The 16,285-nt window shown below is 58.9% G+C and overlaps 1 protein-coding gene across 9 annotated transcripts; it reads left to right on the top strand.

Moving 5' to 3' along the window:
- The first annotated feature begins 580 nt into the window (after positions 1-580).
- On the top strand, positions 581-16,275 carry INPPL1 (inositol polyphosphate phosphatase like 1). Of its 9 annotated transcripts, none has more exons than XM_055356736.2 (29): positions 581-941; positions 1,918-2,304; positions 5,355-5,418; positions 5,513-5,663; positions 5,890-6,010; positions 6,187-6,393; positions 6,628-6,721; positions 6,827-6,916; positions 7,088-7,183; positions 7,285-7,435; positions 7,526-7,632; positions 7,960-8,062; positions 8,157-8,353; positions 8,662-8,779; positions 9,404-9,500; positions 9,790-9,928; positions 10,039-10,138; positions 10,239-10,327; positions 10,605-10,686; positions 10,819-10,908; positions 11,445-11,558; positions 11,691-11,779; positions 12,285-12,372; positions 12,465-12,620; positions 12,844-12,922; positions 13,015-13,155; positions 14,293-14,965; positions 15,211-15,344; positions 15,432-16,275. In XM_055356736.2, the coding sequence occupies exons 2-29, from the start codon at positions 2,123-2,125 to the stop codon at positions 15,520-15,522; spliced, it is 3,843 nt and encodes a 1,280-aa protein (XP_055212711.1). In that variant the 5' UTR covers positions 581-941; positions 1,918-2,122; the 3' UTR covers positions 15,523-16,275. The 9 variants fall into 9 exon arrangements, with proteins under 9 accessions (XP_055212711.1, XP_055212708.1, XP_055212714.1 ...); XM_055356733.2 differs by lacking the exon at positions 581-941 and adding an exon at positions 994-1,098; XM_055356739.2 differs by lacking the exon at positions 581-941 and adding an exon at positions 994-1,098 and having other exon boundaries at positions 13,066-13,155.
- Positions 16,276-16,285: the final 10 nt, after the last annotated feature.

The following is a 16,285-nucleotide window of genomic DNA, read 5'->3' on the forward strand; positions in this document are numbered from 1 at the left end:
CCAGTCCAGATCTCTCCCCCACTACCAAGGATTCCCCTCACATCAGGCTCATCTTTTCTTATACTAAAAGGTGGCTGATGAGGAAGGTGGCACAGATTGTAGGATGAGTTATTGGGTTCTGGAGGCACTGTTGGGTGGGTGGGTGGATCTCTTAGTTATTATATTTATCTAGTGTGGAAGGCCCCACAGAGCCCCTTCCACGTCCCAGGCTCTGCTCCAGCTGGGTTAAGTCAATGCATATTTGAAATAGAGGAAGGAGCTCGAGGGACTGACCCGGGCTCCGTCAACAGGTTCAACGTAGCAAAGTGAAAGTTCTCTCCCAGGTTAAAGGGATTCTCCCACGGCGGCCCAGGAGATGGTGGCGGCGGGCGCCCGGCTGGAGGCCTGCGCCTTTAAGGAGCCAGGGGGCGGAGGGGCGGGGCAGGAAGACGACTCCCCGGAGACGCCGCCACCGGCTAGGTCTTTTTTTGGGAGGGGGCGGGCCAGACCCTTTTATGGGCTCCGCCCCCTTTGCGGCGGCCGCGTCCCCTTTCCGCCCTCGGCTGGAGGGGAGGGAGCTAGGGGGGCGTTGAAGCGGACCCCGTCTGGGAGCTCCCCGCTGGGCGTCCGGCCCGCGGAGGCGCGAGTTTGCTGACTCGGAGGGAGCCGCTGGGGCGGGGGCGAGTGCTAATAATACCCGTTCGTTCCGCAGCCGCGCTTTACAGTTTACACAGCTGTCACCTTCGTTTCTCCTTAATTAATAATAAAAATAGCCGCCGTTCGGGAGCGCGGGCTGGGCGCCAGGCCCGGTGCCGAGAGCGGTACGAGCCCGGCCCCCAGAGCCGGCCCTCGCCACAGGATCCCCATTTTCCAGAGCGGGAAGCCGAGGCTCAACCCCGCGCCGCGACTTGCCCGAGGTCACCCAGTGGGCCAGCGGCTCCGGGACCGAGGCGCGGGGCGGGGTGAGGCGAGGCGCGGTGCTGCCCCCGGCTCCCCGGGGCGGCGCGGGGCGGGGCGGGCGGCGCGGAGGGCGGGGGCGCGCGCGGATGGCCATCTTAAGTGGCCGCCTGGAGCCCAGGGCCGTTGTCCGGGGAAGGGGGCACCGGAGCAGCCCGGGAGGTGGGGGTCTGCGTGCGGCGGCCGGGATCCCGGGAGGGAACTTTCTACTAGACGGGCCAGGGATCCTCCTGGCTTCGGACTGCTGAACCCCCTCAAGGCCCGGCCTGCGGGTGTGGGGGGTGGTGCTGGGGAACTTGGCCGAGAGGGGGAAGGGCTCTGCGGGGCTGGGAGGGGCTGCGTGAGAGGCTCGAGAACGTCGCACCTCGTCTGGGCCCCCCGCCAGAGTAAGAATCTTCAGAAGCCTGGTTAGCCAGGGGATCTCCCCGCAGGCTTTGCCGGGGGACGGTCCCCGTGGAGTTGGGGGTTCAGATCTAAGAGGGGGCTGCATTTCGCGGGAGTTGGGGGCCCTGCCCGCCTGGGTGGAGGGAAGAGGATGGGTAGGGGGTGGTCCTGGATCCTTCGCAGGTTTGGGGAACTCGATGCAGCCAAGCTGTACGGGGGACGAGAGGAAGAGCCATGGAGTGGAATCAGACCTTTATGGGGCTTAGGGGTCATATCATTCGGAGAACTGAGAAGCGCTGAATTCTCCAGGGGGTGCCTGGATCCCGAAGTGTCGGGGCCAGGATGGGGGGACTCGGATTTCGATGGGGGTTTGGGGACTGGATCTCCTCGGGTGAATGATGGGGGCAGGATCATTGTGGGGTCTGGGAGGTCCCAGGCCCTTCGGGAAGGTGGGGGTACCGTCCCCGCAGGAGGAGCTGGGGGCAGGGGCGGCCCGGGCTGCGGGCCGAGCGGAGGGGGAGGGGGCGGCAGCCGGCCCTGCGCTCCGCTCCTGCCCCTCCCCCGCCGCCTCTGAACAAACTTTTCTTTCTCTTCAAGTTGAGGCCGGCGCTGCAGGCAGCGGCGGCTGCGCGGTGAACGAGGCGGCCTGCGCGGCGGAGTGCTGAGTCCCGATCCCCGGTTCTGTCCGGCCCACGGATCCTCAAGCCCGGGCCCCGGGCCCGGCCCCAGCCTCAGCCCTGAGCGTCTCGGGGCGGATGGCGCGGGGCGGCGGGGGCGGGCGGTGCTGAGCCCTGCGCGGGCCATGGCCTCGGCCTGCGGGGCGCCGGGCCCGGGGGGCGCCCTGGGCAGCCAGGCCCCCTCCTGGTACCACCGCGACCTGAGCCGGGCGGCCGCGGAGGAGCTGCTGGCCCGGGCGGGCCGCGATGGCAGCTTCCTGGTCCGAGACAGCGAGAGCGTGGCGGGGGCCTTCGCGCTCTGCGTCCTGTGAGTGGGGCGGGGGCTCCTTGCGGGCTGGCGTGGACCGGGAGCGCGGGCACGGCCGGGTGTGGAAAGGGCCCGGGTCAGGGTGCCTGGGGCGGTGGGACGCCAGACCCGCCTCCACCCCCCAGAGTGGGAGCCTTGGCTTTCTCCTGGGTCTGAGGAGGGACGCAGGGGCACTTCCTGCTGTGTGTCTGGGGGCACTTTCAGGAGCCTTGAGGGCAGAGAATATGGGGTTCTGTGGCCCAGTGTGACTGTGATGGACGAAAAATTCGGGCATTCCCCGGCAGACCCCTTCAGGCATCCTCCAGGTAGAAGGGAGCAGGGGAGAGGATGTGCATTCCACGTTGTGTGCAGTCCGTTTGGATAGGGACTGAGTGGTGAGCAGGAGAGGGAGTCGGGGCAGAGGGACTTACGGGGTGTGTGGGGATGCCTGGCAGCTTCCTTAGGGCCCCTTTCGGTGCTTTGGGGTTCTGCCTGGCCGTGTATGGCTGGTGGGGGCGGTGATGGGTGGTGTAGAGAGGAAGGCTTGGGGAAGCAGAGGCTGAGGCTGTATGGGACCTTGCCATTATTTCTGAACCAATGAGTGAGTGTTTGAGCCCTGGCTCTGGGCTTGAGCCCTGGTTACCTGGCTGCCCTAGCCCTGAGCTATGAGTGCTGAGAGCAGAGCCAGACTTGGTGCTTCTCTGAGTGGGCCAGGTCCTGTGGCTCTGCCTTTCAGCCCAGCGTGGTTGGTAGTGGTGCTGGGGTGAGTTAGCACTCTTGGTTTTGCAGACTTCTACCGGCTTTGTACCTCCTGCCCTGCAGTCTGACATTCAGTTGGCCTCTGTGGGCCCAGTGAGTGGGAATCTGTGGGGGCTGCTTTATTTAGATCAGTTATTTAGATCTTTATTTAGATCTTTCTTAGCTCTGTGAACCCCCTCCCAAACTCCTGTCCCGCTGTACCTTCCTTACCCCTTTGTTCTCCTGACATCTTTGGTCGGGGGGCACATTAGCCTAGACCAGGGGAGACCTTTTTTTTTGAGAAAGAGTCTCGCTCTGTTGCCCAGGCTGGAGTGCAGTAGTGCAATCTCGGCTCACTGCAACCTCCACCTCCTGGATTCAAGTGATTCTTCTGCCTCTGCCTCGCCAGTAGCTGGGATTACAGGCGCTCACCACCAAGCCCAGCTAATTTTTGTATTTTTAGTAGAGATGGGGTTTCACCATATTGGCCAGGCTGGTCTTGAACTCCTGACCTCAAGTGATCCACCTGCCCCACCCTCTCAAAGTGCTAGGATTACAGGTGGAGCCACCTCGCCTAGCTGGGGAGACATTTTTAATTGTCACAACTGGGATGGTGCTATTGACATCTAGTGGGTAGAAGCCAGGGATACTGCTAAACATTCTACAGTGCACAAGAGAGTCCCCCACAACAAAGAACTGTGCAATCCAAAATGTCAGTGGTATGGAGGTTGAAAAACTCTAGCCTAGGCAATTGACCCAACAAGGAAGGGGCCCTATAAGTCTTAGCTTAGGCCTCAAGTCTGAGGCCCAGTAGGGGGAGACTAAGGAGGGACAGACTAGGCAGATGAATATCCCCAAGTCCTGCTTCCCAGCCCCCTCTGAGGCATACCCCCTAATTAAGCTGGGGAGGGAGGCAGGTGCTGGGTCAGCTGTTGAGTGGGAGGGGGACAGCTGGGGCCTGTGTCTGGGTGAGGAACATTATTGTCCCAGGAGGGGGAGAATCCTGGCCTCATTGCCAAGGGAGGCTGTGAATGGGGTGAGGGGTCTGTCTGTGAGTGGGGGCTTCAGGTTTGCCAGCTGACTCTGGCTCTTCCCCGCATCTCAAGAGCCTGGGGGTAAGGATCAGACGTGGGCGATCAGACGTGGGCAATATCTTAGATTTGCCAAATACACACATACTTGCTTACCTGTATACATTCCGGGTGTTCATGGATAACATGCAAGACACGCCCCTGCCCCAGCAGGCACAGGCAATCTGACCAGCAGGCTAGGATACTGGCCCTGGCTTCTGCCATGGTTTAAAATCCCAACTCCACCTTTTACTTACTCTGTGGCCTTAGGAAAATCACTTTTATTCTTTGAGCCTGTTTCCTCAGCTGGAGAATGGGGATGATAATATCTGTTTAGAAGTGTGAGAAGTAAGATTTATAGGACACTGGGTACCCAGCGTGTCACAGATAGGATTCAGTTAATGGTATGCTATTGTAATAAACACAGATAGTGTTTATAATAGTCTACAAAGGAACACCTGATGACAGACACTCACCCAGCATAAGCAGCCAGGAGAGCCCCTGAGGGGGCCACAATATGGGGGTCCTCACCTCCCGCCTGCCCAACACCTAGGGTGACTCCTGGGTGACTCCTTGGGGAAGCATGCCCTGAGGTGCGGAGGCAGAGGATCTTCCATCCCCCGCTGATTGTGCACCTGGCTCAGCTGCCACCTGCTCAACTGCGGCTCCTGTCTGTCAGCACCCCTCTTGCCCCTCCTTGGCTTGGGGCTCCTAGAGGCCCAGGTCTCCCATGGGGGCCCTCTTTGGTGGGAAGGCCTAGGGTGATGCCCCCACACTCCTCGGCAAAAGTGCCCTAGACATACCCGACTCCAGCAGAGCCAGAGAGCAGCATAAACACAGGAGGCATACACACGTGTTAGCATGTTGCCCGTGTGTGCAAACGGGCTAACCAGGCTTCTGAAGATTCTTACTCTGGCGGGGGGCCCAGACTGGTACCACAGCCCAGAGGGGCTGTTTAGACAGCTGTGGAGGCCACAAAAGAGCTCCCTGTTGCTTCCCAGGCCCTGCCCTGTGGTGGGTGTGGAGTCTGTGTAGGTCTGGTGGGGAGACGGGGGTGTTCTGGTCATTCCTGCCCAATAGGCAACACCAGGAGGGTGGAAGTGGACTGGCCACATCATTAACCCTGTGCAGCCTGGGCAGGTGGTTTTAGGGAAACCAAGCTGAGGGGGTTGGGGTGCTGAGCTTGCTGGCAGGAGGAAGGGGTGCTTTGGGTCTTAGACCCCAGCCTGGGGGTGACAGATTCTGGCCCTGCCTTGGCATCAGGTATCAGAAGCATGTGCACACGTATCGCATTCTGCCTGATGGAGAAGATTTCTTGGCTGTGCAGGTAGGAGCTTGGGCCCCTGACCCCTGACCTTGATCCAGCCTAGGGCTTGGGGACCTGCTGGCTGACCCTTCCTCCCACCCTTGCTGGCCCACAGACCTCTCAGGGTGTGCCTGTGCGCCGCTTCCAGACCCTGGGTGAGCTCATCGGCCTGTATGCCCAGCCCAACCAGGGCCTTGTGTGCGCCCTGCTTCTTCCTGTAGAGGGTGAGCGAGAGCCGGACCCACCGGATGACCGGGATGCCTCAGGTACTTCCCAGTGTGCAGGTCCCCTCCCTGCCCCTGTCCCTTGGCTCTACCTGCCTCTTCCCATCCCCCCTTCTCAACCCCACCTCTCCTGTAACCCCCTTTCCCTTGGCCATGATGCCGGGGCCCTCTATCCCTCTTTCCATGGAAGTCACTGCAGCTGCGTCGTGCCTCCTACTCCACTGAGTGTGGGAGGCCCAAACGGCTGCCCACTGACCCCTGCCCACAGATGGGGAGGATGAGAAGCCCCCGCTGCCCCCGCGCTCTGGCTCCACCAGCATTTCTGCCCCCACTGGGCCCAGCAGTCCCCTGCCAGCTCCTGAGACTCCCACAGCTCCAGCTGCTGAGAGGTGAGACCCCCATCCCATCCACTGAACAGGAGACCCTTTCTCCTCTGAGAACTATTTCCCTACCAAAGGTGGGGAGGCCTTCTAAGCCCCCACCAGGGACCCCCACCCCACCTCAGCCCAGAGGCAGATAACCTGATCCATCCCGCCCTGGTTGCCACAGGTACTATCTCCTCTAGGGATGGGGCAGAGGTGCTGGGACAGGTCAGCAGGACCTCCACTGACTTCTTAACCCCTCCCCAAAGTGCTCCCAATGGGCTGAGCACCGTCTCGCACGAGTACCTGAAAGGCAGCTATGGGCTGGACCTGGAAGCTGTGCGGGCTGGAGCCAGCCACCTGCCCCACCTCACCCGTACCCTCGCTACCTCATGCCGGAGGCTGCACAGGTATCTGGGACATCCAACCCCATGTATTACACCCTTACCTCTGACCTGTCCTCACCTGCTTCCTGGCTGCACAGGTGCCCTGATCTCTGATCCTGAACAGTGAACTAGCCATTGCCTCTTGACTTTCCTCACTGGTAGCCTTTATCCTTGTGGTGAGGTTGAGGCTACACCCAGCGCCCCCTTCCCTATACTTAGGTCGGGGTGGGAGTTCTTTTGATCTGATGTCTTCCCTAGTGAGGTGGACAAGGTCCTGTCAGGCCTGGAGATCCTGTCCAAGGTGTTTGACCAGCAGAGCTCGCCCATGGTGACCCGCCTTTTGCAGCAGCAGGTAGGATTGTAGGGAGACCTCTGGGAGGTGCGTTCGTGTTCTGGAGCTGGGCGGGAGGCTCTGCGTAGGTGACTCATGTACAAGCCTGGTTCTTCCTCCCCCCAGAACCTGCCACAGACAGGGGAGCAGGAACTAGAGAGCCTGGTGCTGAAGCTGTCAGTGCTAAAGGACTTCCTGTCAGGCATCCAGAAGAAGGTGGCATGATCTCTGACCCTTGACCCCCGATTCACTGGCCACTGTCATTGGCCTAGCACTGATCTCAACCCTGAGTCTACAACTTAACATTGGCCCCAAGGTCAATTGTGTCCCTCCCTGCCCCAGCCTTCAGTGTGTCCCCTCACCCCACCCTGCCCTTGTTCCCTCCAGGCCCTGAAGGCCCTACAGGACATGAGCTCCACAGCACCCCCAGCTCCGCAGCCATCCACACGTAAGGCCAAGACCATCCCCGTGCAGGCCTTTGAGGTACATGGCAGTGGGGCCTCACAGGGCCAAGGGTGGTTGGAGGTGACCAGGGTGCTGCCTACTCCAAGGTCTTGTCAGCAGCCTCCCCACCTGGCCTACAGGTGAAGCTAGATGTGACCCTGGGTGACCTGACCAAGATTGGGAAGTCGCAGAAGTTCACGCTGAGCGTGGATGTGGAGGGTGGGCGGCTGGTGCTGCTGCGGAGACAGCGGGACTCCCAGGAGGACTGGACCACCTTCACGCACGACCGCAGTGAGCCAGGGCCAGACCTGGGAGGGGTGGGCAGGGCGGAGCCCCTGGCCTAGGGGCACAGGCCCGTGTGACCGGTCCTCCATGCCCTAGTCCGCCAGCTCATTAAGTCCCAGCGTGTCCAGAACAAGCTGGGTGTTGTGTTTGAGAAGGAGAAGGACCGGACTCAGCGCAAGGACTTCATCTTTGTCAGTGCCCGGGTGAGCAGCAGGCTGGGCCAGACCACTGGGGACTGCGGGGGTCCCCCACATGGGTGCTTCCCATTGGAGGGTAAGAAAGGGAACACATGATGTAGGCATGCCATCCCTCCTGGCAGGGGTAGGTCTGACAGGGTAGAGGGTGTTGAGAACGGGTGGCCTGAGGGTGGATAACATTTGCCAGCACTGTTACATGCTTGAGCAGTGGGTATGCAGTGGAGAACCAGACAGACCCTCTCCTCATGGACATGAGCCAACTGGCAGGGTATCCCTGTGGAAGGGGGGCTTCCTGGATGCCTACCTGCCCCTGAGTGGCTGCTGTTCCCCCAGAAGCGGGAGGCCTTCTGCCAGCTGCTGCAGCTCATGAAGAACAAGCACTCCAAGCAGGACGAGCCCGACATGATCTCGGTCTTCATAGGCACCTGGAACATGGGTCAGGCCCGGGCTGGGGCTGGGGCGGGAGAGAGGGATGGCCCCAGAGCAGCTGCCTAACCCCTCCAGACCCACCTCACCCCCTTCACCTCCAGGAAGTGTACCACCTCCAAAAAATGTGACATCCTGGTTCACATCGAAGGGTCTGGGGAAGACCCTGGACGAGGTCACAGTGACCATACCCCATGACATCTATGTCTTTGGGACCCAGGAGAACTCAGTGGGCGACCGCGAGTGGCTGGACCTACTGCGCGGGGGCCTCAAGGAGCTTACGGATCTGGATTACCGCCCGGTGAGGGGGGGTCATCTTGTCCAGGACCCTGTCCTCACACACCACCTCCAAACTAGCCTACTTGACTTCATGGGCAACCCTGGAAGCACAGCTTCACTGGCTTTTTCTCTGGTCCCTGAGCATATCCTTTGGGAGATCTGACCTGAGTCCTTCATGCCACGAGAGGAACCATTTCTCTCCAGTCCGTCAGGAAGAGGGGTGGCAAGCCTTCCTACCCTGTGATGGACACAAAAGTCTATTTATAGTGCAGGGGGAAATGCAGGCAGTGGGTGCAGCAGGGCAGTGGTGACCATGCACTCTCTACCCAGATTGCCATGCAATCACTGTGGAATATCAAGGTGGCAGTGCTGGTCAAGCCAGAGCACGAGAACCGTATCAGCCACGTCAGTACGTCCAGTGTGAAGACTGGCATCGCCAACACCCTGGGTAAGTGGGGCTGGCAGGTGCCCAAGAGTGGCAGCGTCTCTCTGTCCATGGCTTCTGCTTCCTCTCAAGCCTAGGATTGCCCCATTTTTGGTGATCTTAGTTTCCCCATATATAGGGTACTTTGAACTTTGAAAAACATATTCATATTCTAAATCTCTCCCAGCACCACTGGGAAGGCAAGGCCAGGATAATTACCCCCTTTTCACAGATGATAAAACTCAAACCCAGAGTGGTTGAGTGACCTGCCCAAGGTCACACAGCAAGTAAGTGGTGGAGCCAGGCATTGTGCCCAGGTCTCCTGATTTTCGGTCTCGTGCTCTCCCAGGTAGATTCTGCGCAGAATCTGCAGGGCCTTTCAGCTTCACCCTTGGGGTCCCCTGTGATCTCCAGGGGCTCTGCTCACACATACAGATAGACTCAGGCCATCCACACAGACCATGTGTGCCCAGTGAGGACCCCCCCCTCCCCCAGGGAAGGTGTGGGTGTGTGCAGGGGCCTGCCCATGTCACAGGGTCTGGTGGGCTCAGCGGGAGGATCCTCTCACTGCAGCTTTGAGAGGCAGAAGGGAGAGTTGGGAGCCTTCTGAGGGTGACCCAGGCCTTCCTCTCTTGCTTGCCCTAACAGGGAACAAGGGGGCTGTGGGCGTCTCCTTCATGTTTAATGGCACCTCATTTGGCTTTGTGAATTGTCACCTCACCTCGGGAAATGAGAAGACGGCTCGGTGAGGGGGCGCCTTTCCCATGGTCTCTTTACACCCATCCCATTCACCTGAGGCCTGTTCCCGCTCCCATACCCTAGCCCATGACCCTCCCGCAGGCCTGTCTCCAGAGACTCCCTGCTCTCTTATCCCAATTCAAGACCCTTCTGTTCCTGACCCTAACCTTGTCCCCAGGGGCCCGGATCTTTACCCCATCCCTGACTCCTGAGACTTCTTCCCTTTATGCCTATCCCTGACTTCTGGCTCTGACCCTGGGGATCTACCCCTCCCCACCACGTGCCCCTCACCCTAGGAGGAACCAGAACTACTTGGACATCCTGCGGCTGCTCTCGCTGGGCGACCGGCAGCTCAATGCCTTTGACATCTCTCTGCGTTTCACACACCTCTTCTGGTTTGGGGACCTCAACTACCGCCTGGACATGGATATCCAGGTGCGAGCAGGGCCCTGCCATGGCTGTAGGGAGGCTAAGGGCCACATGGGCTATCACCCCTGGCTTTGGCTCAGGAGGAATGTTTCCAGCCTTTGCTTCCTCCACCCCAGGAGATCCTGAACTACATCAGCAGGAAGGAGTTTGAGCCCCTCCTCAGGGTGGACCAGCTCAACCTGGAGCGGGAGAAGCACAAGGTCTTCCTTCGATTCAGTGAGTGTGGGCCTGGTAGGTGGTGATCTGAGGGCTAGGAGACTTGCAGTATCCCTGGGTGTCAGGGCTCTGAACCCCACCTGTCTCCTGCTTTCCTTAGGTGAGGAGGAGATCTCCTTCCCACCCACCTACCGCTATGAGCGGGGTTCCCGGGACACATATGCCTGGCACAAGCAGAAGCCAACTGGGGTGAGCCAAGAAAACAGCATGGGCCTTGGGGGACCCCAGGCCTGCGATGAATCAAGAATTTGGGTCAAGGGTATGGACCTCTGCAGCTTCCACTCCAGCCTCCATGGCCCCTCTGAGGCCTTTGGGTGATCCTGGGTATTTTGAGGATCCAAGAAGGGAGGTGGGTGCTAGGGCCTCTAGTAATAGAAGTGTGGGGACTCATCAGCTCTGGAGTGGGGTCCATGCCAAGCAGCCCCCTAGCTGTCAGCTCTAACCATGCTGCCATCCCCTGCCCCAGGTCCGGACCAATGTGCCCTCATGGTGTGACCGGATTCTGTGGAAATCCTACCCTGAAACTCACATCATCTGCAATTCTTATGGTCAGAGCCTCCCGGACAGAGTGATGGGAGATCTGGGGTGGTCACCATCTGGACTCTGCCCTAACCTTGGGAGGTGGGAGCCGAGGGTGGGAATATTCCCCCTGAGTCCCCATTCCTATCCCCTCTCCCCAGGTTGCACTGATGACATCGTCACCAGTGACCATTCCCCCGTGTTTGGGACATTTGAGGTTGGAGTTACCTCCCAGTTCATCTCCAAGAAAGGTGACTGTTCCAGATATGCTTGTGGGTGTGGCATAATCTAGGTGGACACAGGTGGTGGCCTCGGGATGTACATAGGTTTGACTATGTAAGTGTGTGTGGGTGTGTGTACCAGTGAGTGCAGGAGTGTTTCTCAAGGTGTGATGTGTCAGGGTGTCTGTGCGCCTGGGCCATCACAAGAGTTGTGTGCCCATGAGTGTGTGTGTGCATATGTGAGTGTACACCTATCTATGTGTCTGTGTCTGTCTAGGGCCACATGTGTGTCCCTGAGTATGCCTGTAGGTGTGGGAATTCTGCAGGCATTCTGGTCCCCAGCACCCTCTTCAATGGGTTTTTTATCCTTGGGTTGTCTCTTTGCTCTGGTCCAGGGTCTGGCCTCTGGAGTTTCCCTGTTGGTGGCTTGGGACTGGGGAGGCCCCTCCTGGCCCTGCCTCCTTGCTCTGGACCCCTGATTTCATGTCCCAGGGCCCTGTTTCTCTGTCCCATTCCTCCTGTGATCCTCTCAGTCCTCCTGTTTGTTCTCCTCCCTTTCTCCTCAGGGCTCTCGAAGACTTCAGACCAGGCCTACATTGAGTTTGAGAGCATCGAGGCCATTGTGAAGACAGCCAGCCGCACCAAATTCTTCATCGAGTTCTACTCTACCTGCCTGGAGGGTCAGAGGCGTGGCAGGGGCTGGGTGTGGGCCAAGGAGGATGGGAGGCCAGAGGGTGCAGTCAGCCCCCTAGTTAGGGGGAAAGGAAGCTGAGAGGTGGTGCTCAGTTGGGTGTCTCCCACCCCCACCCTAGAATACAAGAAGAGCTTTGAGAATGATGCCCAGAGCAGTGACAACATCAACTTCCTCAAAGTGCAGTGGTCTTCACGCCAGCTGCCCACGGTGAGGCTGTGGGCAGGGCCCCTGCTTATGGGTGAGGGCACAGAGAGGGGTACATAAGAGTTTATTGGAGAGCCTGCCTGGGAGGGAGTGTGGGGCCAGCAGAGAGAGAGAGTGTGTGTGTTTATGTGTGTGTGTGTGTGTGTGTGTGTGTGTGTATGGGCATGGGCATGAGTGAGGATAAAGGCGTTTGCTTTATTTTGGGAGTGTGGAACCTTGTTGCAGTTTGTTCATTCATTCAGGAGATGCTTCTTGAGCTTTTGCTAGATGTCAGGTCCTGTGTTAGCTATTGAGAAAATTAATTAGTTACAGTGATGCTAGGTGCTGTAAAAGGCCCGTATAGGGCTGTGTCTTCTGCATTAAGGATTTGGCTCTTTTCTGAAGAGTTGAGTGTGAGTGAGCACAGATGACCTGAGGGTGGGGATTGAGTGGTGTCAGGGGCAGCGCGTAGGAGGGGCAGGAGGAAGTGGCGGGGCTTTGTTCCTCACTGGGCCTCCCTGCTTCCCAGCTCAAACCAATTCTGGCTGATATCGAGTACCTGCAGGACCAGCACCTCCTGCTCACAGTCAAGTCCATGGATGGCTATGAATCCTATGGTGAGGGGTGAGGGGTGCTGAGGGGAACAGGAAGCCAGACAGGGCCCTAGATTAGCTTGGTAATTTGCTGGTTTGTCCCATCTGCCCCTCAGGGGAGTGTGTGGTTGCACTCAAATCCATGATCGGCAGCACGGCCCAACAGTTCCTGACCTTCCTATCCCACCGTGGCGAGGAGACAGGCAATATCAGAGGCTCCATGAAGGTGCGGGTGCCCACGGAGCGCCTGGGCACCCGTGAGCGGCTCTACGGTGGGGACTCCACTGGGACATGAGATAGGGTGGTGTGAACAGATCGAGGAGGGCAGGGTGCGGGGGGCATGTTGGAATCTCTGGGATACCTGGAGGTTCTGCAGCCACAGCTGGGAATAGTCCTGCCCCAAGGCATAGCTGGGAAAGGGCTGGCAGGCCCACTGGGTGTCTGTGGGATCCAGGAGCCCAGGTCTCCTCTGAGTCTCCCTTCCTGCCCCCTCAGAGTGGATCAGCATTGATAAGGATGAGGCAGGAGCAAAGAGCAAAGCCCCCTCTGTGTCCCGAGGGAGCCAGGAGCCCAGGTGAGCTAGGGCTGTGTTGAATGTCATATGAAAGGGTACCTGGGGGCATCTGGTCAACTCCACTTCATCTCTCTCCTGTGCATCCCTGGCAGGTCAGGGAGCCGCAAGCCAGCCTTCACAGAGGCCTCCTGCCCACTCTCCAGGTTATTTGAAGAACCAGAGAAACCGCCACCAACGGGGAGGCCCCCAGCCCCACCCCGAGCAGCTCCCCGGGAGGAGCCCTTGACCCCCAGGTGAGAGGAGGAACCTGTCACCGCCCCCACTTCCCCCACCCACCTCTATCCATCACTATCCCCTGCAGGGTCTCAGGGTTGGCCTGGAGATCATCAGCTGCTTAGGTGCCCTGCCACTCTGTGGTTGGAGCTGCCATGGCCTTATGCCTGTGGCCAGCCAGGCCACCCTTAGCTGTGGCTCTCAGTCAAAGGGAGCAGTCAGCCTTTCCTCTCAATTCCGCCTTTAAAAATGGAATGCGAAATTGTTTCTAAGACAGCTCCCTCCATGTAAACAGACCTAGCTTGAGCCTTCTATTTGGAGGAGGCACACAGCTCGGCCTGGGATTTCCCGGGGTACCTTCTTTGTAACTCTGTCCTGCAAGAGGCCCCAGTTGAAATGGGTTTGTGGTCAAATGAGTTTGGGAAATGCTTTTTCTAGATTCTTTTCTTAGACATTCCCAGTGCATGTTAGTATTAGCAAAAGCTCTGAGCATGTGGACAGGAAGGAAACCTCTTTTCAGCTCTGTTTAATATAGTTTCCCAAACTTAATGGGCCAGGAAACTTATTTTCCATGTAGTAACTATTAACGTTCTGGGGAATTAGTGCTCTGTGTCACACTTTGGGAAAGTGAGGCTTGCTTTCTAATTATATCCGATTGTTGCTTAAACTTACATAAACTCCTAGGTACAGTTTGGTGCTTTTTCACTCATCTTCAGCTGTTGTCAGTCACCCCGGTTTTATCCCTAGGCTTGAATAAGACCCACCTGAATCTCTGAGAAAGATTCTGCAGCGGATTGACTGTGGGTGCCTCGAGAGGCTTTCCAAACCTGGCCTCTCATTGGAGGCTTCTTGCCCTGTCTTCTGGCACCTCTATTCTGACCCATTTAGCTTGGGTTTCACAGCTACAGATAAAGTCATGAAAGATCTAAGTATCTTAGCAAGTGAGGCAAGGGATTGTAGGGTTATCCATTCAAAGGGTTATCCTCCCTCTGACCTGTAGAGATGAAGAAACTAAGGGCAGGTGATGTGCTCAAGGTCATGAGAAAGTCTAGGACCAGGGGACTTTCTGACTCCCGTCTAGTTCTCCCTCCACTGCTTCCACTGCCTTAGACCTGGGTTCCTGGATCCTGGCTTAGTCATTCTGCTTCCACACCCAGGTTGAAGCCAGAGGGAGCTCCTGAACCAGAAGGGGTGGTGGCCCCCCCACCCAAGAACAGCTTCAATAACCCTGCCTACTACGTCCTTGAAGGGGTCCCGCACCAGCTGCTGCCCCTGGAGCCACCCTCGCCTGCCAGGGCCCCTGTCCCATCTGCCACCAAGAACAAAGTGGCCATTACAGTGCCTGCTCCACAGCTTGGGCGACACCGGCCCCCTCGTGTGGGAGAGGGGAGTTCTTCAGATGAGGAGTCTGGAGGCACACTGCCCCCTCCAGACTTTCCACCTCCACCACTGCCGGACTCAGCCATCTTCCTGCCCCCCAGCCTGGATCCTTTACCAGGGCCAGTGGTCCGGGGCCGTGGTGGGGGTGAGGCCCGTGGCCCACCACCTCCCAAGGCCCATCCAAGGCCCCCACTGCCCCCAGGCCCCTCACCAGCCAGCACTTTCCTGGGGGAAGTGGCCAGTGGGGATGACCGGTCCTGCTCGGTGCTGCAGATGGCCAAGACGCTGAGCGAGGTGGACTACGCCCCTGCTGGGCCTGCACGCTCAGTGCTCCTCCCAGGCCCCCTGGAGCTGCAGCCCCCCCGGGGACTGCCCTCGGACTATGGCCGGCCCCTCAGCTTCCCTCCACCCCGCATCCGGGAGAGCATCCAGGAAGACCTGGCAGAGGAGGTGTGTGGAGCAGGGTGGCTGTCTGTGTGTGCCTGAGTGTGCTTGCCCACAGACTGGTACCCTTTCACTCCACCATTCAGCACTCATGGTGTCCCCGCTACCCTGAACTGATCACTGGGAAGTTGGGAGACACATGTATCAGCCCAGCCCTTCCCTTCCTTTTCCCCAGAGCATGCAGCAGAATGTGACTGCAGGTGTTTCTATGGGGGGCACTGAGCTCCCCCTGACGTGCCCTGTTTTCTTAGGCTCCGTGCCTGCAGGGCGGGCGGGCCAGCGGGCTGGGCGAGGCAGGCATGAGCGCCTGGCTGCGGGCCATCGGCTTGGAGCGCTATGAGGAGGGCCTGGTGCATAATGGCTGGGACGACCTGGAGTTTCTCAGGTGGGGGAGGGGCTGGCCCCGGGGGCGGAGCTGGGGCCCTCAGGACCCCCTTGCCCATCTCACTTCCCAGCCTGTTTTACTCCACAGTGACATCACCGAGGAGGACTTGGAGGAGGCTGGGGTGCAGGACCCGGCTCACAAGCGCCTCCTTCTGGACACCCTGCAGCTCAGCAAGTGATAGCGGAGGCACCACAAAGCTGTGAACTCAAGAGCCCCTCCCTGCTACCAAGGCCCAGCTATGGCCCCAGGGTTGAAAAGTTATGAGGGTCAGGGCAGTATCTCTCTGCCTATTTATTGGGGTGCCTATTTATTGGGGATCTGCATTCCCCGCTGCCCAATCATTTGCAATGCCCTAATTAGGGCATCCTGCCCCTCGCCTTTTAGGCTCAGGACGGAAGGTCAGTTGCCATGGTTACCGAGGACCCTGGTTACTCTGGTGCTGTCCTCTTTTACTGGACCCCGCCTCCCAGCCCCAGGGGTGCCTGTGGGGGTCCATTTGGGTACGTCTGGGCCCCCACTTTCACCAGTTTCTGCGGCCTTCCACCGGGCCTGAACCACAGCGGAGGCGCTCCGCTAAGACCTCCCCACCCCCGCTGGGGGTGGGGGCGGGTGTCCGTCCGGAAATGAAGGAATAGCCCGAGGACCGGGCTGGGGTTTATTTAAGCTGTTCTGTGTGGGTTTGGGGAGGGAGGGCACCTTAATATTATTGGGGTTGGTTGGGGTGGGGCAGGATCTCAGCCATAAAGTGCCGGTTTGCTTAGTTCTCACTGTCTCGTGGTCTGTGCTGCCCTGCGCTGGGGATGCACGGCGGCAGGGTGGGGGAGGGAGGTTCCTCGCAGGTCTCAGCCCGGGACAGGGTCTTGCAAGCAGCCTCCTGGGCAGTCCTAAGGGTTGCGGCGTGATGTCTTCAATAAATTAAGTTTTATTTGGATTGAGTAAAA

This window comes from Gorilla gorilla, chromosome 9, assembly GCF_029281585.2.
Source record: "Gorilla gorilla gorilla isolate KB3781 chromosome 9, NHGRI_mGorGor1-v2.1_pri, whole genome shotgun sequence".
In the NCBI taxonomy this organism is placed as follows: Eukaryota; Metazoa; Chordata; class Mammalia; order Primates; family Hominidae; genus Gorilla; species Gorilla gorilla.

What these genes read in the sequence shown, in the direction of transcription:
- INPPL1 (XM_055356736.2), top strand. Translation starts at nt 2,123, where the DNA reads ATGGCCTCGGCCTGCGGGGCGCCGGGCCCGGGGGGCGCCCTGGGCAGC. An exon ending in ACAGCTCCAGCTGCTGAGAG is followed by an intron (nt 6,011 to 6,186) that starts GTGAGACCCCCA and finishes TATCTCCTCTAG; the next exon opens with GGATGGGGCAGAGGTGCTGG. An exon ending in GGAAATGAGAAGACGGCTCG is followed by an intron (nt 9,501 to 9,789) that starts GTGAGGGGGCGC and finishes CCCTCACCCTAG; the next exon opens with GAGGAACCAGAACTACTTGG.